At 52.1% G+C, this 23,626-nt stretch overlaps 2 protein-coding genes across 5 annotated transcripts; one reads left to right on the top strand and one right to left on the bottom strand.

The window, feature by feature from the left end:
- Positions 1 to 730: 730 nt before the first annotated feature.
- Positions 731 to 7,195, bottom strand: glmna (glomulin, FKBP associated protein a). 2 transcript variants are annotated; one of them, XM_048989533.1, is made up of 20 exons: positions 7,061 to 7,195; positions 6,512 to 6,606; positions 6,273 to 6,373; positions 6,070 to 6,195; positions 5,574 to 5,687; positions 5,161 to 5,269; positions 4,808 to 5,051; positions 4,318 to 4,420; positions 4,008 to 4,186; positions 3,689 to 3,742; positions 3,574 to 3,604; positions 3,344 to 3,433; positions 3,174 to 3,215; positions 3,004 to 3,077; positions 2,773 to 2,857; positions 2,345 to 2,454; positions 1,710 to 1,773; positions 1,496 to 1,631; positions 1,147 to 1,229; positions 731 to 1,038 (listed from the first exon to the last, which is right to left on the bottom strand). In XM_048989533.1, the coding sequence occupies exons 5-20, from the start codon at positions 5,670 to 5,672 to the stop codon at positions 955 to 957; spliced, it is 1,587 nt and encodes a 528-aa protein (XP_048845490.1). In that variant the 5' UTR covers positions 5,673 to 5,687; positions 6,070 to 6,195; positions 6,273 to 6,373; positions 6,512 to 6,606; positions 7,061 to 7,195; the 3' UTR covers positions 731 to 954. The 2 variants fall into 2 exon arrangements, with proteins under 2 accessions (XP_048845490.1, XP_048845489.1); XM_048989532.1 differs by having other exon boundaries at positions 6,292 to 6,373.
- rpap2 (RNA polymerase II associated protein 2) lies at positions 7,161 to 21,485 on the top strand. Of its 3 annotated transcripts, XM_048989530.1 has the most exons (13): positions 7,161 to 7,299; positions 7,644 to 7,689; positions 8,560 to 8,674; positions 9,027 to 9,125; positions 9,225 to 9,290; positions 9,363 to 9,451; positions 9,547 to 9,582; positions 10,869 to 11,419; positions 11,510 to 12,039; positions 13,389 to 13,483; positions 13,772 to 13,852; positions 16,159 to 16,227; positions 20,646 to 21,485. In XM_048989530.1, exons 1-13 carry the CDS (start codon positions 7,251 to 7,253, stop codon positions 20,800 to 20,802), a joined length of 1,983 nt encoding a protein of 660 aa, XP_048845487.1. In that variant the 5' UTR covers positions 7,161 to 7,250; the 3' UTR covers positions 20,803 to 21,485. The 3 variants fall into 3 exon arrangements, with proteins under 3 accessions (XP_048845487.1, XP_048845486.1, XP_048845488.1); XM_048989529.1 differs by having other exon boundaries at positions 10,869 to 12,039; XM_048989531.1 differs by having other exon boundaries at positions 7,277 to 7,371; positions 10,869 to 12,039.
- Positions 21,486 to 23,626: the final 2,141 nt, after the last annotated feature.

Raw genomic sequence — 23,626 nt, 5'->3', positions numbered from 1 at the left:
TCAGCTCTTGTGTTACTGGTGAGCCTGCAGCAATGCGTTTGTGTAAACCCTGGGGCTCCGCTTGGCCATCTTTATGCCCCCCCCCCCTCATAGGGGATCACGAAAATGAAGAAGGGCGGATCGTGTGGCTGTGGACAGAGGCCAGGCCTCCCAGCTGCCGGATCCCGGGTCACTTGTGTTCGTCGCCGGCATCCCAGATTACCGCTGTACCATAGACGCGGAAATCCGTGTTTCTGCGTCCACATCCTATAGTGATTGAGGGTTTAAAGGAGCACTATGCAATCTGTGTTTGACCATCATTGTCAGTTAATGGGTGACGCATGCAAGCAGACATGAATGGATAATGTGCATCTTCACAGGACGCTGATAGACTGGACTGATTCATTAATATCAGCATGTTATAGATATTTATACAGGTAAGAATCATCCACAATCTGCAAGCATCAGCCACACTGAAGGACTTCAGTCAGTTAACATGAACTTCATTCAGCAGCATTTTCTCAGCCTGGAACTCTTGCAAGTCAACAATAATGAGGGTTCATTTCCCCCCTCATTGGACATGTGGCCCCCAGGCAGCCAGCTGGTGCGGTGTCATCGCCGTGGGAGGGATCAGGTTACCACAGCCAATGGCATTGAGTTGCATGAAGGCGGGGCAGGTTGGGGGGGGCGTGGCCAAGGAGTACAATTAACAATGCCATGGCGGCCGGGGCGGGGGGAAGAGAAAAGTCCATTCCAGTTAGAAAAGGCTGGATTTTATTTTAAAATGAGGTGTTTTGTAAAAACGGACATTTCTTGGCATCTAAGCACTAGCGTGCAAACATGAGGAAACATGTAGCAATTATAATGAAGATGCTATTCCATAAATAAGAAGCAGCACTCATACATAGTCACTACAGAGAAGAGGAAACTACCAAAGGAAAATGAGTAGAAAACGAGTATGAGGAACTGGGCACGTCAGGAACGCTCCTCAACAATCTCCTCAATGCGCACCAGGATGCTCTCAATCAAGTCAAACGTGTGGAGGCCAGACTGCAGCACCTAGGAGACAGGGACGGGCTGGATTGGACGGTGCAGGGCTCATGTGGGCTGTGATCCAACAGCATTCAGCGCAAGACAAACGGAGACAGGAGCACAGCTGAGCCTCACCTGGAGCTGCATCTCAGGGCTCATGTTGGGCAGCTGCTGGCTGTCCACCGTCACAGTGCAGACGGCCGGGCTGGTCTTGGCCTCTGGGGAGAGGGAGACACCCCGACACCTCAGAGGCCTGTGATCGGAAGGTTGCCAGTTCAAATCCCAGGGTTGGGAGAGTAATATTACCGTTGGTTCCTTGAGCAAAGCACTTAACCCCAAATTGCTCTAGGAAGTGACTGACCCTGCCTCTCAATGTATGTCACTTTAATAAACGGTTATTACTTATTATAAACTAGGAAACCCACCCTCCGACCCGGGCAGCGAGGGCGGGCACTACCCCGCCGACCCCAGCAGCGGATCATACCCCGAGCTTTGAGCCGCTGGCTGTCCCTGATGCTCTTGAGCTCCATCTGGTAATGGGCCCTCGACATGTTGAGGCCGACACGCAGAGGCTTCATGTAACTGTCCTCGATCCTGTAGAGCTCGGTCCAGATCCCCGTCTGGAGGGACAGGCAGGTAAACCGTGGCCTAGTGACAGCGCCCCCCGCCACCCCCACCCGTGGTGCAGCCACACCCACCTCATTCTCATACTCCTTGTCCCGGAGCAGCAGGTACCGTAACAGATTCAGAGACTCCATGATCCTAGGAAGTGAAGCCGCAGGAGAGCCGTGAGTAACCCTGCAGAGATGTCAGGGGCAACATCCTTCCTTCCTTCCCTCCCTCCATCCATTGGCTGTGTTTCCTCGATTGAGTTACGAGAGGAGCCTGGAGCCTGGAGCCTATCCCAGGCCGCGCGGCTAACAAGGCAGAGGCACACATTGGACGGGATACCCGTCCATATCTTTGGGAGAACATGCAAACTGCACAAGCAGTGATTGAGGCTTAAAGCCCTGGGGTTATCAGGATACAGTACCGGCCACTGAGCCACAGTGAATTCCATACCACTGCGTAATCCAGCTGCCATGGTGCGCATGCAGACACGCATGCAGACACGCATGTAAAGCATTCACTGGGCGATTGACACCTAGTCAGATGGTGCCCCAGGAGCAGCTGCGGACAGTGACACCAGACACCGGCGCAGCGAGCCGGGCCCACCCAGCACACCGCCGCAGCAGCTCCGCGACACCTGAGCACCCGGGGTTGTGGCCAGTCGCTGGGAATGCGATGGTTCGGCCCTGCTCACATGCATTAGTGATGACCGGGGGGGGCTCACCTGTCCATATTCTGTAGCAGGTCCGTCTCTGGGCCCTGGGGGAGACAGAGGACCAGGCGGAGCAGAGGCAACAGGTGCGAGCCAACAAACCAGGGGTTTCCGTTACCGGGCTGGGGAGGGAGACCCACACACACTGTTAGTCAGTCAGGCTGTACTGCTGATTCCTCTGCCATAGAGTAACACGACTAGCCAGTAAATGCAGACTTTGGTTAAAAGCTGCATATTTTACCATGATATTTGGAAGCTCCTCAGCAGATCTCCTGCTAGTCTCTATGGTCTACAAACCTCCCTGATCTAAAATCTAGTTTCAAAATGTTTCCATGAAAATCAGAATTTTAATCTCGTTCTAGCAGAAGGAGTGACCCGTAAAGGCGGCTTCGTGCACACAAGCGGCTGAGTGCGTTTAAGGCAGCGTGTGACTGGCGTACCTTGAGGCCAAAGTCGATTTGGTTTTTAATGTTCTTAATCACGTAGCCCTCAACCCCGGCATGGTGGCTGGTCTTCAGCATGCACCTGTGGGGATTGGGGAATAGCTCGCACATGGGTCGGGACCTAATGATGGCCACAAGCAGCACGGCTTCAGCTGCCTAGTCCCGAACGCCCCGCCCTCCGTAACAGCCGCCCATTTCCCCAACGCTGGAATCCCCAACGGTGCCGACCTGAAGAACTTGTGCTTGGCCTCCAGGCTGAACTTATCAATGCTGAGCTGGAACACAGACAGACCTTTGGTTCTCTGTCAGCAGGGAGAAGGGGAGGTCATCAGGGAGGCCATCAGGGTGGCCCGGAGCAGACGGCGCTCGTCGTGTTTACGGCAGAACCACAGTCTTACCAAATGCTGCACTGGACACTGGGTCATCACTTTCACCAGGTTCTGGAATGAAACGCGACCCAAGACACATGAATAACTGTTCGTTTACATGGAGAAGATTCAAATGAAGGTTCACGAGACCTCAACAGCGTAAATGCGGCGCATTAAACCCACGGTGCCCCATGGCTCACCTGAGGAACGCTGAAGAAGATTTTCAGATCCAGCAGGGTCACAGGTAAGCTGTCATCTTCCACCCGTATCAGTGTTTTTTCATACAAATCCTGCAACGAAACTCACGCTGAGGACCTCAGCAGGGTTAGATGCTGCGGATGGAGGGCATCCATCACAGACAGATTATTACCCAGAGGGAGGCCATCTTACTACTGCAAAATAGTGCAGAATTTTCTGTCCCACTACTTACCAGTCCTTTCTGTAATCGCGACTCCTCTTTCCTGTCAAAAGACAGACCTCTGAATCCCTGATGTGTCTGGTGTCTATATTACATGCTTAAAACATGCACATACGTTGCAACATACCTGCTCAGCAGGGTATTGATGTACTCCATGTTAAAGCGCAGGACAAACACGGGGCTAAAACAAAAACAGTTTGTTTAGTCACAGATAAAACCCCCCCAAGAGTGTGCAGCACACATCCCACTGCATCCCATTTCATTTGCGAAGCTCCCAGTTAGGGCTGTTCTCCATTCACAGGAAGTTCAGCGACATTTCCTTGGTCACCTAAGGCTGCAGGAAAAGACAAAACCTGCAAAACTGCGTGATGAAACACCAATTCCTTATCAGTCACATGGTCCCTTTGGACTCCCCCGGAAAGGACTCCTCTCTCCACCATCGCTACCTGAAGACTGCGGGGAACATGTCCGTGGCCATGTGATGGACAAAGAGCAGGTAGGCCAGGCAGGCGAGGGACTCCACTGGGTAACGGGCGTCCTCCTCCAGAAAGCCTGGCTCCTTCTTCTTCAACAGGTGGTGAAACAGGAGCTCGGGGAGGGACTCGCCAATGCTGCACAGGACGCCCTGCGGCCAAAGACACCGGGCGCTGCATGCGGTGACGCAAGACATTCCTTTCCGGGCACAACATTTCCACCAAAACCTCCGTCAACAGGGCCCCTAGCCACTGAGGGTGGATTGGGGGGGGGAGCTCTTACCAGAATGTCAACGGCAAACTTCCTGAGGGGGGAGCTCTCAGACGAGTCCACGCCTTCTTTCAGCTGAACATTCAGAAGAGGCTCCTTCAAGCATTTCATGCAGCTGAAAGTGACATGGCAGTGAGCTGAGGAACACACTGCCCCCTACTGGCCTGGCAGTGTGACTGCACAACATGCACAATATCCCCCCACAGTTAGGAGAAAGACGGTGGGCTGGTGTGGGTCAGGAACCATCCCGTATAAACAAACATGAGTGTGTCTATTTTCAATATTCACCCATCATCGATTGGTGAATGAGATTGTTTGTTTAGAGCAGCCATCTGAACTCTTCAGCCAATCAGTCCTCTAATTAGTAATGTAATTAGGGAGCTACGCTGAAAACCCGCACAGACAGCGGCCCTTTCTGGGTAAGACTGGCCAATCCTGCTTTAGAGCGTTTCTGGAGACGCCCATAGATAAGGCACGTGGCAACCTTCACCTCGCCACTTACAATTTCAGTAGTTCGGTCCTCAGCTCGTCCTCCTGGGCGGCCTTGGTCTCCAGGCCCTGGCTGACCTCGTCCACGAAAGGCTGCACAAAGACCAGCAGGGCGGCGCAGCAGCGACAGAGGCCAAAGGTGTCGTCCTCCTCCTGCTCCCTGGTGTAGGGCACTGGCAGCCGGGCCACCTGGTTGAGGAGCGTGGCCAGGGCCATTCCCACCGAGGACGCCTTCTTCATGCCCAGCTTCAGCAGCACTGTCAGCGGAACAGCAGCAAAAAGAAGAAAACGCGACAGGAGCTTGCAATTCCCAAGATAACCACAAGGGGCTCCATAACCTCACAAGTACAATGGGTCTACGATTACCTTTCTGTAACGGCTGAAGGAGGAGGAGAATGGTCTCTGCTATGGCGTCTGGATGGGCGTCTTCCACCTGCTCCAGCAAACCAATCAGCAGCTCTTTGGGACTGCAGACCTGATTTCAGAGACCAAGACGGCGACATGTTATTTACCGTGATTGTGACAGAATGCTGTTTACCAGGAGCACCTGTGACTGTTAATTAATCATAACATGAGAGCCTGCTGACTCCATGGGCAGCACCGCTGCACGACTCCCAGGTGGGGCTCTGTGTGTGTGTGTGTGTGCGTGTTCCCTGCACTGGCATCCTGTCCAGGGCCCCCCCCGGCCTTGTGTCCTGTGCTCTTGGGGACAGGCTCCAGGGCTCCCTGTGACACTGAACCACACAAGGAGTCAGGAGACAGATCCGTATGATACCAACCTCCAGGATGCGCGTGAGGATTGCCAGGCAGTGAGGAAGACTCTCCTCCTCTTTCCTGAGAAGCACCTGCACCAGTGGGCCCAGGAGATTCCAGCCCATGCACCTGATGATGCCCTGCAAGGTCAAACCACTGTCATCATCACCCTCATCACCACCCCCACCATCATAACTTCACACCACGAAGACGTACTAGATACCTTATACTATGCACTATGCTCCTGTTACTGTCTGTACTTAGTCCCTCATAAGTCCACCGACCCTCCCCAGGCCAGCCCAGGACCCCCTGTAGGTTCCCACTAAACCAATATGATCCAATTCACATTTACTGCAGTTACCAGTAGTTCTACATTTACAAGGGAAGCAAATTTACATTTCCAATTTTGACACACTAAAGTACGTACATTCTTTGGTACCATAAATTAATCTTCAGGAGTTAACACCCAGTATCCCTACTGTTTGGGAAGCAGAGCAGCCTCCCAAACAGGGCCCAGCCCACCTGGTTCTTCTCATCCTTCACTATATCCTCCAGCCGTGCGCTGTCACCTTGCTCAATGCACGCCCGGCCCGCGCTCACCAGCAGCTCATAGTCGTCCGAGCTAAAGCCGTCGTTCTCGGCCGCCCTCTGCAAAAGCAGGACACAAGCGTATCACCATCTGCCATCATCTGCAAGTTGCAGCTGCACATCTCTGGGCCACTTACACATCTCTGGGCCACTTACACATCTCTTGATGATGACCTTCAGTTCCTCCAAAGCCATCTTTAAATCCCTAACCCTACACTCTCTCTCCCAGGAGGGGTACCTGTAAAGGGGAAATACAAAAACTGTGAGATATGCTGCACCAAACTACATATTCCGCTAACATAAAGAGTATACATGAAGCTAAACACAGCCTTCTGGAATTTAAGAGGTTATTAATCAGATAGGCAGCGTCACGAACCTTTTTATTATAGCCGGTCTGACTGCGGTAAGTGTCCGTCTCTTAAATGCTGGTCCTCAGTAATAGGATTTGCGCAGGTCATTGCACTGCTTCTCCTGAAAGATGAGCAGATTAATCCAAGGCACCGAGAGAGAGAGAGAGAGAGAGAGAGAGAGAGAGAGAGAGAGAGTTCTGGAACACTTTATATCCGTGATCAAGATGTAATTTTAATTACAATTGCAAAATTACTGCCTTCTGTTTCATGAATATAATATAAAACCCAGCGCAGACCGGCTTACAAATGCTGGCGAGACTTGCAGCCCAATACACCGACACCGCTGGATAAATACAACCTCCTCAGTCAAACATGCACAGGCGTTTCACATACCGTTAAAATAGGTACATTTATCTGCTGATAATTATATTATATATATTATACCAACACTCAGTCCGGAAAGGAATCAAAGATACTGCCTTTGCGAACACAATTAACATACGTTTCCAGCAAACTAAGCACCGTAAACTAATTAAGATTACATGCGGATAAAATACTGAATAAGAAATACTTACATAGATATGTACAAAGCGTTAAAAATGCTTTAATGAAATATTATTGACAACCTCTACAAAAGGCAACATAACACGGCCCCTTTTCGGGTGGAAGCGCTACCCCACGTGTCCGCATTCGGCTTCCGTATATGCCGACGTCAGACGCTGCGCTGAGCGTGATGAGGTCACGGGCGTCCGTGGAAAAATAAGCATGGAAGCGGCACCGGGTAGCTGTCGAGCTCGAAAACCGAGAAAGAAAGGTCTGATTCAGTGTCAGACAGCATGTAGAAGTAGCTGAATACTGTTACGATGCTTATTTTGAAAGTGTGCTTGTAAGCAATGTGTCAACTTGTTTTGAACTCGATGTTGAACTCAAATTAAACTAATATGCATACAGTAACTACACGATTAAAAAGCAATTTAAACAACTACGGACCGGGTGTAAAGTTTTGATGTCAGGAAAAATCACCTCTAGTTGTTTTTTTTTAAAAAAATTACCATTCATGCTATGCTGTGTCACATTTACACCTATCCAATACACCAACCAGGTGTTTTGTAGTTCTTGTCACTTTTTGTGCACTTAAATGTTGTCATTATTTTACAGGTGGAAAGGCAGTTAAACCCCAGACTGCTGTAGAAATAGCTAAAAGGTATGCAGGACCTGATTTCCTATTGTTTGCCGTGTCTTGTGGACCAACTTTACCGGGATATAACATTATACCCAGTCAGCGATCAATACGTACCTATGCTTCAGATGACTTAATCACGAGAAATTTAGTTTCAAGGCGTTCGCCTCGATGAAATGATGTAGATGGCAGACTGGGCCTGTGATCGGAAGGTCGCCGGTTAGAACCCGCTAAGTAAGTCACTTCTGTGGGCGTTTAAGCGAGGTCCGTAACCCCCAGCTCCATGGGTGCTGCTGCAGCCTTTCGCTGCCTAGCTAACCCCCACCTGTATATGTGTCTGTGTGTCCTGGAGAGCAAGATGGGGTTGTCGCAAAAAATATTTCCCCGTAATCAAAGTGTCATTAAACTTGCAAAATGACCCTGACCTTATTATGACTATGACTCGGTGGCTCAGTGGGCCGCACTGTTGCCTCACACCTCAGGGTTCAGAGATGAAAACCCACCTCCATTCTGCGTGCTGGAATTTGCATGATCTTTCTGTGTCATGTGGGTTCCACAGGCTAATTGCCTGTACTGCATGTAGGGTCTAATCATCTGCTACGAAGTGACTTGCCATCCAGGGTGTCCCTGTGCTTTGTCCTCTGTGCCGCCTAGAACACGGATCCCCCATATAAGTAGTTCGATGATATACTGATGACTTGACCCCAATATTATTGTTTTTTTTTTTTTGCGCCACTAACTTACAGAGTGCAGAGCTAAAGGTGCGTCTTTATGTGGTTCAGTTCAGGGTTGAGAGCTGTCAGCGTGAGGTTTGTTGCAGAAGGACACACAGCCGAGCCTAATTCTGACACCTTAGTTCTGACTCTCTAACTTTGACTCTCTCTTGGCTTGCAGGAGAGAGGCCTTGAGAGAGTCGCTTCGACAGAAGCTTGAGTTGGAGCAGAAGGCCCTTCGCATCGTGGAGCGCCTCCTAGAGGACGGTGTCACAGATGAGTTTCTCGTTGACTGTGTACGTTTCTATTCTATCTTTTTAGTGATTAATTGTCATTGCTGACACCCTCACAGCACACAGTGCACAACAATGAAAATGCGTCCTCTGCATTTAACCCATATGTGACAGTGTGACATAGCAGGGGGCAGCTAGTTCAGCGCCCGGGGAGCAGTGCTTGGGGGCGCTACCTTGCTCAGGGTACCTCACCTGAACTCATATATTTGCTCCCCAGACCACAGGGCTGCCATGGGCTGACTGATCAGAGGAAGTTTCAGTGGATAATCTCTGATTGATCTTTTTATTTTCCAAAGAGTCCCAGTGCATATCGGTTTAACGATGTGCTGAGACTCGCAATTTCTTCCATTTTTAGGCCAGATTCATCACGCCAGCTAATTACACAGACACCGTGGAGGAGAGGTCGATTGCCAAGATGTGTGGCTATCCCCTCTGCTCAAACAAACTTGTCAACGTAAGTACTGCAGTTATATTTCCATGTTTAATCACAGCCATGCTTGTTAGACCTGACAGTATGGGCGTTGGTGGTTGACGAAATTTTGTGCTTATGCAGGTTCCGAAGCAGCAATATAAAATTTCCACCAAAACCAACAGAGTGTATGACATCACAGAGCGAAAGGTCAGGCTTGGACCCATTTGCTAACGTCATAATTTCCGCTTTCTGCTGCTGACAGGACTGTCTGTGTTTCAGTGCTTCTGCAGTAACTTCTGCTACAGCGCCTCGAAATATTTCACCAGTCAGATTTCCAAGACACCCCTCTGGCTGCGAGGGGACGAGAGGTAAGGAAAAGGGGTGGAGGGGGGTTTCAGTCAGAGGGGGAGTTACCTCCCACCCGAGGGCATGCGCTCACTGGCTTTGTTGTTCTTTGTTTCAGGCCCCCTGATGTTCAGCTGCTGCAGGAAGGGGAGAGGTACGCCTGCAGTTTTCGGTTTCTGCAGCCGACGGATGCTGCGTGCTGATTCCGCGTACATGTTCCCTCCTGCAGTCTTTGAGGCGCTACGTCGCATTATTTGCGTCAATCAGTCACAGACAGTTTGATCTCCTTTAAATCCGTCCCAACACATTCAGAGCAATGGCCCTGCCAGGCAGTAAGCTGTCTCCTGGCCGTCATTGTTTGAAAGCCCCTTTGATTGTGGATGGTCTTAGCTGGTCCATTTATGATTGTTTGTTCTTGCTTCTGGGTGTCTAGCTGACCCCTTTTATCCGCAGTGGAACAGTGCACATCTGCTTAGCTAGTAGACGTTGAGCAGTGCAATCTGAAGACCTCGCTCAAAGGTACAACAGCAGAGACCCAGAACCTCGGATATGTTTCCACGGCACCCGGACACGTTGGGATCCGCCCACTCTGTGTTTGCATTCACAAAACTGCGGCTGGTCATTAAATCATATCTCAGGCTGCGTAATCGGCTGGTGTCGGGTTTTCCTTCGGGTGTTGAGTTGCACGGCCACTAAAGGTTCGCCCTACAGCAGATGTTCCCTCTCCACCTCCCTGGTCTGGGTCACGTTACACCCCCCGTCGGCTTCCTGTTCCCCATAGAAGGCCAACGCGCTTGCTGGCGTGCTTTGAGGTTGAGATGTGTGTCCTGATTTGCGCGGGGAACAGCCCGGCGGACCGGTTTGAGCGGCCGGATTTGTCCACCAGCTGGCTGCGTGTTTACACGCGTATTGCGGCGTGGCGACAGCTGGCAGCGGGGGCCGGCCGCTGGCGAGCGAGGGAGCACGAAAGAGAGCGAGGCCGCGTCCTGTTTGCTCAGCCTTTGTCTGGTATAATTGGAGACTGCTGATTTCGTCCTTTGATGAAATCCTCCTATCATTTAGCGGACAGGAAAAAAAAAGTGAGTTTCTTGGCCGTGAGGCTGCAGCCTGTTCATGGATTTTCTTCTCCATTATATCAGCAGCAGAAGACACGACACTGTTGTGATTTTTACAGTCATCCCTCACTCCGTCTTCCAGCTGCCTCTCCTACTCGGGGATGGGGGGGCCTCTGTCTGTCCGAGGCAGTACAGGCCACAAACCAGGGGTTACGCCCTGTGGATTTTACTTATAGAATATAAAATACGTTACACCTGTGTAGGTATGTGCATTGCATCACCAGTTTGACCACAGGTTGCGTAGGACTGTGATTGTTGTCATGTGGTATTTAGGGGTGTGTCCCAGTGCTGCTTTAACCGCCTTCTCCGACCCCCCCACACACAGTGGCAGGTCTGGAGAAGAGGTGAAGCTTGCTGAGCAGCCTGTCACCGAGGGTGACATTGAGAACCCCGGCGGTGAGATGGCGCCCCCTACTGACTCCTCGGACAGCGAGGGCAGAAGCAGTGACTCTGAGCAGGAGTTTGTGTCCAGCGTGGTCTCAGGGGGACAGTTGGTGCCAATGAAGACACAGCCAGGGGAGCAGACCAGGACAGGGCATCGCCCAGCGGACAGGAAGCGGGTGACATTTAGGGACATGACCTGCACAGACAGCATGGAGGCACGTGCAAGTGTGGAAAGAGGAGGGGTGGAAGACCTGAGACATGAGGGGGAGGAGGGACACCGGCAGGGTACTGTGGAGGAAACCTGTCGCCTCCTGAGCTCATGCAGCCTGGCTGCACCCCCTATGCCAGGCCAAAGCCCAGAGCAGCTAGCAGCTAATGCCCCGCCTACAGCTAATGCCCCGCCTACAGCTAATGACCCGCCCAGCGCTAATACCCCACCTACAGCTAATGCCCCACCCAGCCTTTACACCCCACCCACAGCTAATGCCCCGCCTACAGCTAATGACCCGCCCAGCGCTAATACCCCACCTACAGCTAATGCCCCATCCAGCCTTTACACCCCACTCACAGCTAATGCCCCGCCCAGCGCTAACACCCCACCTACTGCAAATGCCCCTCCCACCACTAATGCCCCAACCGCAGTTCGTGCCCCGTCCAGCGCTAACCAAGGTTTCACCCAGGTGGGCATGAGCAGGAAGGGTGCGGCTGACTTGCGGGGCCTGCTGGGGCTGGGGGCCGCAGGGAGGGGCCAAGCCGGTCCCCAGGCACTCAGGACCACCATGCTGGAGGGCTTGAGGAGCACGCTGACAGAGTGGAGGACCCAGGAGACCCTGCACTTCCTCTACGGGCCTGGTTACAGCTCCTGGGACGTGGAGAAGGAGCCAGATGAAGACGAGCTGGATGAGGATGACCTAGAGGAGTGTGTGGAAGACCCTGTTAAGCGACCCGTGGGGAAGCTGGGGGGGAGGGCAGCAACCCCCGTCCCAGACTACGGAACCCTGCGCAAGGAGACGGAGCAGCTGACCCTGAGGGTGCGGGAGTTTTACGGCGGAGTGTGTACCCTGCCTGAGGAGACGGAGCTGGGGGCGGAGCCAGCAGACAAAGGGGTGGAGGTGAGTACGTCCGCATAGGGATAGAGTGGGTCTACAGGAACCCGGCCCAGAAGCGGGAAGACATGGCCCAAGCTGGACAGGAAGGGCTCTCTGCCAGCCAGAGGTGGATTGTTCAGGTCCAGAAAGCTAAAATCCAGACCAAGATTTTGTTTCAAACAAGCAGTTGAGTATAAAGAGTCACAGTCACAGAGGACTCAACTGGTTGGTTGAAACAAAATCTTGGTCTGGATTTTTAGTTCTTGGACCCGAACTATCTACCTCTGGTGGTAATCCAATGGATTTGTGGGCATTTACGAACACGTACACTTTTGAGGTTCCTGTACAGTGCTGGGCCCCCTGAACCTGCCAGGATATCCTTTCCCCTACAGACAGATGGCAGCCTCTTGGCTGATTTGAATATCTGTATTCATTCTTAGACATTTAAATCAAACCCACACAAAGTAAACTATTTTTCTTCCCTTGTTTAGTTCCTGCAGATGCTACTTCACTTCGTTCGTAATGTCGGTGATTAATACCAAGAAAGTACAAATACGAATGTGCTGATAGGATCATGGATAATATGCACAAATCTGTGAGCTCAGAAGAGGCTCATATTTCTGGTAAGTTTCTGCCAAACATCACAAGTCAGGGGTCGTTGATGTTAAGGTCGCCTCCCTTCCTTGTGAGTGTTTCACAGAAACTTCGGTGTTACTGCGAAAACATGACACCAAACCCCAAAGACAGAAAAAGCTGTCAAGGTCTCATTGCGGTCTCTGCCGAGGTTTGCACAAAGTTCACAACCAGATGCTATCTCTGAGGTTCTGAAATCAGCCGGTGTGTGCAGTATGTGCTGGGGCCCTCTAGGGGGCACTGTTTTGCACTGCGAGCTCTGCTTTGCACTGCGAGCTCTGCTTGGCATGAACGCTTTATTCAGAAAAGGTGCAGAGTTTCAGATACATGCAGGTGAGGCTCTGACTTCAGACCCGTTTGCCGGCACGATGGGGGAGAAGAGCAGCAGGGCATTGTGGGAAACGGCAGGAGGAACTCTCTTCTGTCATGTGGTCTGTCGACTCTTTACATGCCCCACCGAGCTGCAGGTGTCTGGCGGCTCCCCCCAGTCGCCGTATTGCTATTCTCCCCAAGCCGCCACATCACGTGTCACCCTGGGAGGGTCCTAAAAGATCTCCTCTCCTCCATCAGAAATGCCCCCCACCTCATTCGCTTCCCCAGGCTCTGACCCAGTCTCCCCCTGCTGATCTCCCTAGCCCGCCCCCCCCATTTTCTCAGGCTCTGACCCAGTCTCCCCCTGCTGATCTCCCTAGCCCCCCCCCCCATTTTCTCAGGCTCTGACCCCATGCTAATCTCCACAGGCCCCCCCAAGTGACGCGCTGGCCCTCCCGCTGGTCGATTCCCGCTCCCAGCACGTGATACAGAAGAGCATTGTCATAGAGAAGCTCTGCAGAAGGTGGGTGCATCGTCGTGTGTCCGTGAGCCCTCAGGACGGCCCGGGCCGGCCCGGGTTTTTAAGCTAATTGAATAGAACTTTTGGCCTGTGCAGTAATTCGGGGTCTGCTGCTCAGGTCAGCGGTATCGCATAGCTCTGCATTTTTAATGCACTGGCAATAAGCAAACAATCGCGTAACCTGATTACCTGTCGGACACGGGGGGGCTTTGAAATCCTGCCAACATTGGGACATAAAGCAGTGTGTGCTGCTGGGAGTGGCTCATTAACTTCCCCTCCGCCCCCCGGCAGCCTCAGAGACGTCGTCGGACCGCTGGGCCTGACAATGAACGACGTCACGGCCAACATTAGCAACCTCGTCAGGACGTTCCGGTGAGTCTGGCTTTTAGTTCCCTCACTTCCTGTTCGATACAGGAACCGGGCCGCTGGGATCAGCACGCCGATACATAAATAGCGCCATCCGGTGGAGGTTCTGCCCTGGGTGACCCTGAGGAGCAGCATGTAATCATTTCATTTCGGGTGCTTCCCCTTCAGTTTGTACAAATATCAGGCTGAAATTTCTAGAAAAATAACAGCGTTAGACGGCTCTTGGTTTCTGAGCCGTGTGGGTGGTAGAGTTCTTTCAGTCTGACTGGTGAGGTGTGAGTCTGCTGCCCCCACGCCCCCCCCCCCCTTCTTTTTCCGTCATGATGCTCCCCCCCGCCGTCTGGAAGCCTCCTGTGGGACTCACTAACAGCCTCTGTGGCTCAGATTCACTTTATTTCCCTGGCAGATTTATTTTGCTCAATATTCGGGGGAGCAATTGGTTGAAAAGGGTGATGTGGAGGCTGCCAGGAGGGGGCGCTCTCGAGCAGATCCTTCGTCATGCCGATGGCACGTGGCGTTTGGTCCTGGGGTGTGACTGGCACCGTAGTCCGACACCGGCGGCACTGAAGCGTCAGTCAGGCTGCTTAATGGATCACACTGTGGGGAGTCCATGTCCATCCGGGCTTTGTGAAGACTTCACACCGCACATCATGCGAGATGGGAGAGCACACACACGTGTGTGTGTTTTTGTGTCTGTGCGTTTGTCTGTGTCTGTCAGTGTGTGTGTCTGTGTCTGTCTTTGTGTTTGTGTCTGTGAGTGTGTCAGTGTGTGTTTGTGTCAGTGTGTGTGTGTGTTTGACCTGTTACTCAGGCCTGTCTTCATCAATCCCGACCCAGGTCTGCTGTTCCGGTCTGAACCTGTCAGCCTTCCCTGTAAACACCTCTGTGAACAGGCAGTGACCAGTGTCATGGTGTCACAGTGTCCCCCAATCGATGAGGAGGGGACCCCCCCCTCGCAGCAGAGCAGGAATGAAGTACATGTGCTGGCTGTCAAACCCGATTCCATTAGCTGCCCTACCTCTCTTCCAGGCGGGGGTGGGGGGGGGGTTGTTCTGGGATCCTGGCATCCCGCTGTGGGCCGTGGAGGCTTTTAACCTTCTCCTCCGCTCACTAAAGTGCTCGCCGAGTGGTTAGGGGGGGTGGGGGGTCAGAGACCCACGCCCTCCCCAATCAGGTCGCCCAGTCAGTTCTCGCAGAGTGCAGGGTGACACCTTCACCGCCGTCTTCAGAGACTATGATTAATTCATTCCCATCTCCCCGCAAAATGGTAATATTTGTTGGGCTGAATTATTGATGGGGGGGGGGGGGGTGTGATAACCACGGGCAGAGAAAAGTCAGAAGGTAAGACTGGAACGGGGCGACGGCTGTGTTCGGGGGTGGCAGGCCGTGATTGGCTCAGCCAGCCATCCCCTGAGCGCCTTGCGGCTTTCGCTCTCGCCATTCAGCCGCTCAGATTGTACCCACTTCCTGAAACGACTCTTCGCCTCGCAGTCGTGCTCCTCCGCCGTATGCTCATCACGCCGCCTTATTCGCTGCCAGCTGTTGGCATCGACTGCGGTCAGAGGTCGACCTGAAACCCTATGCCACACGCTCTCCACTCCTTTGGCTTGGTCTCACCACATTCCACATACGATTTACCACAGGTTTTACCTCTGAATCTACCCTCCACTACCCTCCCCTGCACTCCTTTACCCTCTCCTGCCCTCTGCTACCCTCTCCTGCAATCTGCCGCCCTCTGCCACCCTCTCCTGCCCTCTGCCCCCCTTTCCTGCCCTCTGCTACCCTCCCCTGCCCTCCTTTACCCTCTGCTACCCTCCCCTGCACTCCTTTACCCTCTCCTGCCCTCTGCTACCCTCTCCTGCAATCTGCCGCCCTCTGCCACCCTCTCCTGCCCTCTGCCCCCCTTTCCTGCCCTCTGCTACCCTCCCCTGCCCTCCTTTACCCTCTGCTACCCTCCCCTGCCCTCCTTTACCCTCTGCCACCCTCTCCTGCCCTCTGCCCCCCTTTCCTGCCCTCTGCTACCCTCCCCTGCCCTCCTTTACCCTCTGCTACCCTCCCCTGCCCTCCTTTACCCTCTCCTGCCCTCTGCTACCCTCTCCTGCAATCTGCCGCCCTCTTTCACCCTCTCCTGTTCTCTCCTGCCCTCTGCCACCCTCTCCTGCCCTCTGCCACCCTCTCCTGCCCTCTGCCCCCCTCTCCTGCCCTCTGCCACCCTCTCCTGCCCTCTGCCACCCTCTCCTGCCACAGTTACATATGGTCGCATGGTCCTTTACCATCCTCAAGGCTCCTCTGACATTAGTTATTTCTGACAGGTTCACAAGCTCCAACATCATCCACAAGAGCCCAGAATGGACCCTGATGGCAGTGCTGTTCCTCCTAGTGTGAGTCTGCCCCTGCTGCGCCCCCCCCCCCCCCCCACCTCTGCCCCCGTGGTCACATGGTTGTCGCCACGCCTCATGAACTGTGTTGCTTTCCAAGTAAAGACATACAAACCAGCACCTGCCGGTACACACACGCTGGCGACTTTCAGGTCCCTTTTGCTGTATATTTTGAATGAATCTAAAATAATGGTGACACAACGGCGCTGATAACCCGTAAATTGGAAACGCTAAGTAAACGTTTCCACGGTGGGAAGAAGCGTGCTTTCCGCTCACCCATCAGAGCTGACCGGGCATGCAGACGCTGTCGGCCGCGTGTAGTCAGTCACACAAACACACGTTAACTCGCATTCGTGGAAATGAGTCACCCTCTCGGTGTGGTCACCTGCCGTGGGCCAGGCGAGCTCCCGCTGGGCTTTGCCTCTCTGGCCTGCCCTGCGTCGCAGCATTGCGTGTGTAGGCGCATGCCTCCTGGGTGGAAATCGCTCTGAACGCATCTCCTCCCGCCCGCCGCGCTGCGAAAGCGCAGTTTTGCTCGCCCTCCATGTGCCGGAAAGAATCGCGAAAATACCAGGCCGGCGAGAAAAGAACTTCAGGCAAATACGGGAGCGTCCAGAGCGAGGACCCTGGGTGGAAAGGTGCATCTCGCCTCCCCCTGCCGTCCTCCGCCCCAGTTTCCGCCCGAGAGACCTGCGAACGCGCCCCGCTTTCGGAAGCCCTCCCACCCGTCATTAAATCACTACACAGAAAGTAACTTTACTTCACTACCTCAACATAAATATTTTATTATTTCCAAGATTTTTTTTGTCCCGCGGTCTTTTCCTTTCCCCCCCCCCGCAGCTTGGTAATTGGTGACACAGATCTGATGTATTTTTCAGGTAATCTCATAGCTGCAGTCAGGTTACGTCAGGAGTGCAGAACCTTTTCAGAAACCATTTTATATCTATGTTTCTGAAATGGGATGATGCAGATAAATCTGGACATAAAGAGAGATTTTTTGGTGAAGTAGTCAGCCGATTCCAACTAGCTTTGCTGAGGATATGTGAGCATGAAGAGGGTCACGTTTACATTGCGATTGGGGGTTGGGGGCCTTGCTCGGCTGCCCAAAGGTCATTTTGCCGACTCTAGGATTTGAGCTGACGACCTTCCGGTCACAGAGAGGCATGACCCCCAGGGCGGCGCGTCGCACCTCAACCGCGTCGGCATGTTGTTACCATTCAGCCAGGAAGTGCCCCCACGCAGCCCCCCAGGAACGCACGCCAGCTTTCGTCACGTCAGCCGCCAAGCGTCTGAAGCATGGTAGCTAGGTTTACGACCCCCCCCCCCCCCGGGGTCAGAAGTCACGCCACTGTTTGACATGCAGCAGACGGCAGGTGTGTCTTTATGGAACGCCGGGCCGGGCCGGGCCACACGACGCCCTGTGGAGTTCCGTGCTGCTCCCGTCTGTGTAAACACGCCGGGTGCGTTATCCGGGGGGGTGTTCTCCCTGTGCTCCCCCCCTGGGAGAGACTGCAGCTGAGCCACAAGCAGAGCTGTGCTGGACGAGGTCTTTCACACACCGTCATTCCTGATTACCTTTTTTTTCCTTCCTTGACGCCCCCTGCAAAAAAAGTGACTGTAGCTCTCCCCCCCACTCATTTAACCATTTTCAGTTAAGCTTTCAGTTTACCTCCCCCTCCTTTATTTCCAGTAAATTTAAGCCTTCTGTCTTGGGACTAATTGATGAATAAAGGACAGTCACATTAAAACTAACCCTAACCCTGCATACTGCAGCCTGCAGGGTCAAAGGGGGAAAAATTAACAAGAAACTGTCCGACGGCCTGTTTCCACGGCAGCAGCTGCTGCATTGTGTCTGTGCTGCCACTGGGGGTGTCTGGGGGGGGAGTGTTATCACCTTGAGTTTGCAGACGCACGGTCCCAGTCACTGCAGGTTCACAGTGTTCCTTTGTAGAGACGAATGAGAGGGGAGAATGGATACATGCATCCGGGAAAACGGGAGGATGAGGAGGCCTAGGAACCCCAGAGATGGGTTCCGGTCCGGTCCGGATCGGTGGCCAAAACTTAGTTAATCAGCCCCCCCTGTGGGTTATGGTCAGCAAGAGACCCCTACACATGCCAAATTATCTCTACAGCGTGAACATCCTTTATACGGGGAGGGGGGTGATGTTTTCGCTGTTAGAGGAGCCCCAGCCTTCCTGGGGGGTGGGGTGGGCCTGTTCGCAAGCATCCGAATATAGCCGTGTTATTATGGGCTGCTTGTCACCTTCTTGGACGCGTCTGTGGCCACCATCGAGCTCCCGTCACCTCCTCACCGCCACCTCCTCACCGCCACCTCCTCCCTACTTTTGCATGTCGGGGTGTAAACAAAAAAAAATATGGGGTGTTTTCACACATTTGGGGGAACACTGACAGGTAAAGGTGGACTCTCCCCCGCCCCCCCTGCCAGATCAGTGTCCATCCTTGTCGTTCCCCCCCTCGCTGGCTTTGGTTTCAGGCTCCCCCCCCGCCTCTATGTGCATCATTAATAATTTCTGCCTGTGCCTGGCTGCTGAATGACAGAGGCACAGTTGGCTTGCGGTCTTTTTGTTCAGATCAGGTGAATAATAGATTAACTCCCAGCAGCAAATGAACCGGCCTTGTTGGAATAAACCCCCACCCACCTCTGAAACAGACACGCACAGCAGCAGACGCTCCCTCACCTGCTCGCTCTTGCCACCAAAGTGAAGGCTGCGAGTGTCACCCCTGTTAAGTGCGTCTCTACACACAGGCATGTACAGCAGCGTTTCCCAGTCCGGTCCTCAGAGATCCACACGTCGGTCCGTGTTTTTGCTCCCTCCCAGCTCCCTACCAGTCCACATTTTTGCAGGAGCTGGGATTGAGCAAAAACATGGACCGACTGTGGATCTCCGAGGACCGGATTGGGAAACACTGATTTCGAGTCACTCTGCTGTACATGGTCCATTTCGGCCCTCTAACCCAAACGCGTGAGGCACGCCGAGTCCCATCCACACTGCGTGAATGATTCGTCCCAATGATTCGTCCCACACGAGTCCCCTGCGTCTCATGGTCTGTATATATCTTTGTCTTCATTTCAGGTTTCCTGTGCCCAGTCTGAGAATAATTTAGCGGAAGTCTCAAAATTTAGCAAAATGGGAGGAACAGCGTCGTCTTTGTGGGTCTCTTATCCGCTAAACACCTGAATGTCACAATATTATAACCCACCCCCCCCCCCCCTCCATTGGAGCTGGTCCTCACCCAGTCCTAACATCGGTGTTCCTCTGAACCCTGCCTGGAAGTGAACCTCACCGGGGGTGATGCTGACTTGGTTGGAACCTGTGCTGCCCTGCGCCTCTGCTAGGCCGCATGCGCCTCTGCTAGGCCGCATGCGCCTCTGCTAGGCCGCATGCGCCTCTGCTAGGCCGCTTGCGCCTCTGCTAGGCCGCATGCGCCTCTGCTAGGCCGCTTGCGCCTCTCCTAGGCCGCATGCGCCTCTCCTAGGCCGCTTGCGCCTCTGTTAGGCCGCATGCGCCTCTCCTAGGCCGCTTGCGCCTCTCCTAGGCCGCATGCGCCTCTGCTAGGCCGCATGCGCCTCTGCTAGGCCGCTTGCACCTCTGCTAGGCCGCTTGCGCCTCTGTTAGGCCGCATGCACCTCCCGGGTCAGCCACACCACGGTCGCCGCACCCCTGCGTCTGCATGCACCGCGTCGCATCTGCCAGTGCTGCAGGCCCTCGATTGTCTCCCGCTGTGTTTGTATAATCCGCAAAAGCGCGGCCTCCGGGGGTGTGTGATTTATTTATTTTTCGCCCATCCCCCCCCTCCCCCACATAACAGTTGATTGGCAGTCTACACACAGATTGTTCTGACAAGTTGAATTGAAGGTGTGTTGCAGTCCCTTTGGGTGCCCAGGGGTGAGGTGGGGGGGCTCACACAGAGCTGGTACAGGGACCTCAAAGAATAAGTGCCCCCCCTTCCAAACCCACCTACCAAATGTTGCAGGCATTGGAAGCCATCCGCCGCCTTCATGACTCAGGCTGGAAGCTGCCTGCTTGTTTTTGAGCAGCGTATTTTGGCCGACCCCCCCCCTCCGATTTACATTGGTGGTGGGTGGGATTTGCACGTGCTGCAACCCGCTGGATCTTTTCACTAAGACGCACAGGGCCCCCATTTGTGCTGACAGCTTTCAAATCTGATCTCCTTTAATAAGATATTTACTCTGAAGCACTTTTAAGGTTCGTATGTAGTTTGGAGACGGGGGGGGGGGGGGGGGTTCTGCAAGGTGGCAAAATGGTTAGTGGGGCTTGTAGGAACTATGGGGCTCAGTCCCAATCCCAAAAAAATAAAGATTTGAAACTGATTTAATGGCATTTATGGCATCTACGTCAGCCAGGCCTCGTAACAAGCGTGACATGTCTATGTTCCAGGCTGGCAGAGGTGTCCCCCGTCCTCAGGGGGGTGCTAGCGAGCCCGTCCTCTGTGGAGTACATGTCCACGGTGATGAGGGAGCTGACGGTCGAGGAGCAGGAGCTGCAGGGTTTGGTGGGACTCTTCCGAAGGCCGGCCTCCTCACGGCACATCTGAAGTATCTGAAGGTCTTTCTTGTCAGCTTTGCTCTGCTGACAGGGTGACACTTCGCAGACAGCCGTCCTGAAGGGGCCACCCCTCCCAGCCAAGTGACATCGACACCCAGCCGACAAGTCATCAGGGACTGGGCCTTCAAATGAAGCCAAAATGCATGGATTCTCTTCTCTACCACCGGAGAAAACTTACCATTTTGAGTAGCACTCAAGGTTGTTGGTTTTCAGGAATCAAAGCTGTAAATGTTAATTTAATAAAATCACTGGATGATGTGAATAATGTGTGATATGCAAACAATAAGTGAAAATGGAAGCTTGACTGATGTATTTGCATATTTTTGCATAGCTATGCTTTGTCTACCGCTATAGTTTCTGGAACTGTAACTAAAATTAGTATTTCTGATACGAACTGAGGCAGTCAGCAGCAAATCCGCCGGAATATTACTTCCGCTTTGACTCCATTTTAATGCTCATTATGGGGTGGATCACGGAACCATAGGGACCGCTCGAACCCGCAACGAAATGAAAACGTTCCTAAAATCCTAAATTCCTAAAAGCAATGCATCATGCTACTGAATGGGTCCAACTATTCTGTTGTAAACGAGACTCTTTGAGAAACGCCCCCCCAGGGTGGGGGTACTGAGTATTGTAATATGAAACGCGCTGTATAAATAAATTTCAGTTGAACTGAACTGTTAGGTGTATTACGTCACCTGCGCACTGACCTGCCTGTTAGCCAAAACGAGGCGATTTAATTACCAATCACGGCTTCCCCTCCACTGGCATAATGTCTGTTACTTCGCCTTCTTAGTTGATGGATTCGTTTGGATCATGACAACCGGTATGTTGGGGGTAAATCGGCAAATACAACTCCGCGATTTTACTCCAGGGCCCGCGACAGCCAAGGGCGCCCTTCGATTTACGGAACTGAAACACTCATATAGTGCGTGGTTTCAATCAGTGTCCGGTAAAGGCTCTTATTCAGGGGTAAATGTGTTTTCTTGAGGGCCGGGAAATGCCATGAGAAATAGTCAATTTCAGAAAGAGGATGTGAGACACTTGTAGTTTTTTTAACAGTAAGGAAGTGGCCAGAAACGGGATGCGAATTTATTTAAATATAGACCGTTTCAGGATGTAAAGTACATTATAAACATTACTCGTAAATTGATGTATCCATTTCAATTAAGTGATGCACGTAATAACTATTCATTGCACTCCGAACTTGTGGGTCGAGTAAGTCAATTAGATGCAGCAATTAGCGCAATTAACAAAAAGATAAGTAAGCGCTGATAAGTCCGTCACGCACCAGTAAAGCAGCGTTGATTTCGGTGTTGCGCCGTATTTATAATGAGGCTGGGGTTCGTGTCCGAGCGAGCGGCGATCGGGGCGCCGCGATCGGGGCGCTTAAACCGGCCTGGCGTCTCTCCGACTGTCCTCTGCCGTATGCAGCCGCCGACAAATTTTTACTAACTAAATCAGAGGCTACATCCGGTATTTTGATTTGTTTTTGTCAAAAATTCAACCGAAACAGAAGTGTGTCTGTAGAGTCTGTTTCTTTCATTTTTTATCAGCTACGATTTTCCGAAAAAGGTTTATCATGAGCGCACTGGTGTGTTGGCGTCCGCCCCCCCCCCCCCCCCCCCCGGGGACACTTTGTGGCTTTGTGAAGAAGACGTGACCGATGTTGTGAGCATAAAGGGAAGCCCTCTCAACTGTAAAAACGGCGTTTTTCCATTTGCCTGCAGTTTGCTTAACACGGGGACCCAGTCAGCCTGTTTAAAGTAAAAACAACTAGAGAAGTTTGTGAAAACAAGCCAAAATGACAGCTGTCACTTTAGGAATCTACGGCTACGTCTTTTTTTAATTATTATTTTTGCTGCACAAGGTGGTATTTCTGTGTAGATTTAAACTGCGGTTTTTCTAAATAACTACAAAATGAAATTCATAACACTGAGTCGTGTTACTAGTAATATAAAAAGCTCATATCAAAGCGCTGTAACGTGATCAGATCTTAAGACATAACGTGCTGTATTGAAAGCCTGCTTTCGTGAACCCTTTAGAAATCCTAAATTATTAATAGGAAGACAAAATCTGTCCCAGAGAATGTAGGCTATACCCTTTATGACAATTGTCTCGATAAGCGGCTTCCTATAGGATTTCCAGAGAAAGAGTCCTGGGCTCGTAACCTGACTGGAAGCGCTGGAAGTCGTTATACTTATACCAATAAAACGTCATTTACCTGGATTTCATCTGTTGTTCTGTTTGTGTTAAGGAAATAACGTCTAAAACATTTTGCTCATCAGGCTTGGTTATTTAAGGAAACATAGATCATTCGTGTCGTTTTATCGAGACAAGACTACCTTCAGCATGTTGTATATACTATAGATTGTTAGAAATAGCAACCAAATCAGTATATAAAAGTAAAAAGCTCCCGAAGTCAAATACTGCCCCTCCTTTATACAGCCGTGAATCAATCACTCTGCTTTCCTCCTGAGAATGAAACCGTCCGGCGCTGCCATTTTATATATATATAGTTTATGAGGCAAGTTGTAAAAGTGACGCCATATCACTCGACTTCCTTCACATTAAGTTTATGGATGCGAATTTTTGTTTGTTCGGTGTTTGTTAATCTGTCTTGGTGCCTGAAAATATTTGATTTGGGCCCAGATGTTTCGCGTGTGCGGAAAAAAATAGCCTCGGCTTCATGGGCAAATTGCTCTGAACAAATTTGTAAGTGGTTTGTGCTGCGCGTATTTGACTTTCATATGAAAGATATACAATTCAGAGATTTTTCTTATCCTAGTAAGAAAATGTAGGCCGACACTTGA

This window comes from Brienomyrus brachyistius, chromosome 21 (genome assembly GCF_023856365.1).
Source record: "Brienomyrus brachyistius isolate T26 chromosome 21, BBRACH_0.4, whole genome shotgun sequence".
Lineage (NCBI taxonomy): Eukaryota > Metazoa > Chordata > Actinopteri > Osteoglossiformes > Mormyridae > Brienomyrus > Brienomyrus brachyistius.
Note: the sequence above shows the minus strand (reverse complement) of the source record. Positions and strands in the feature narration are given on the sequence as shown.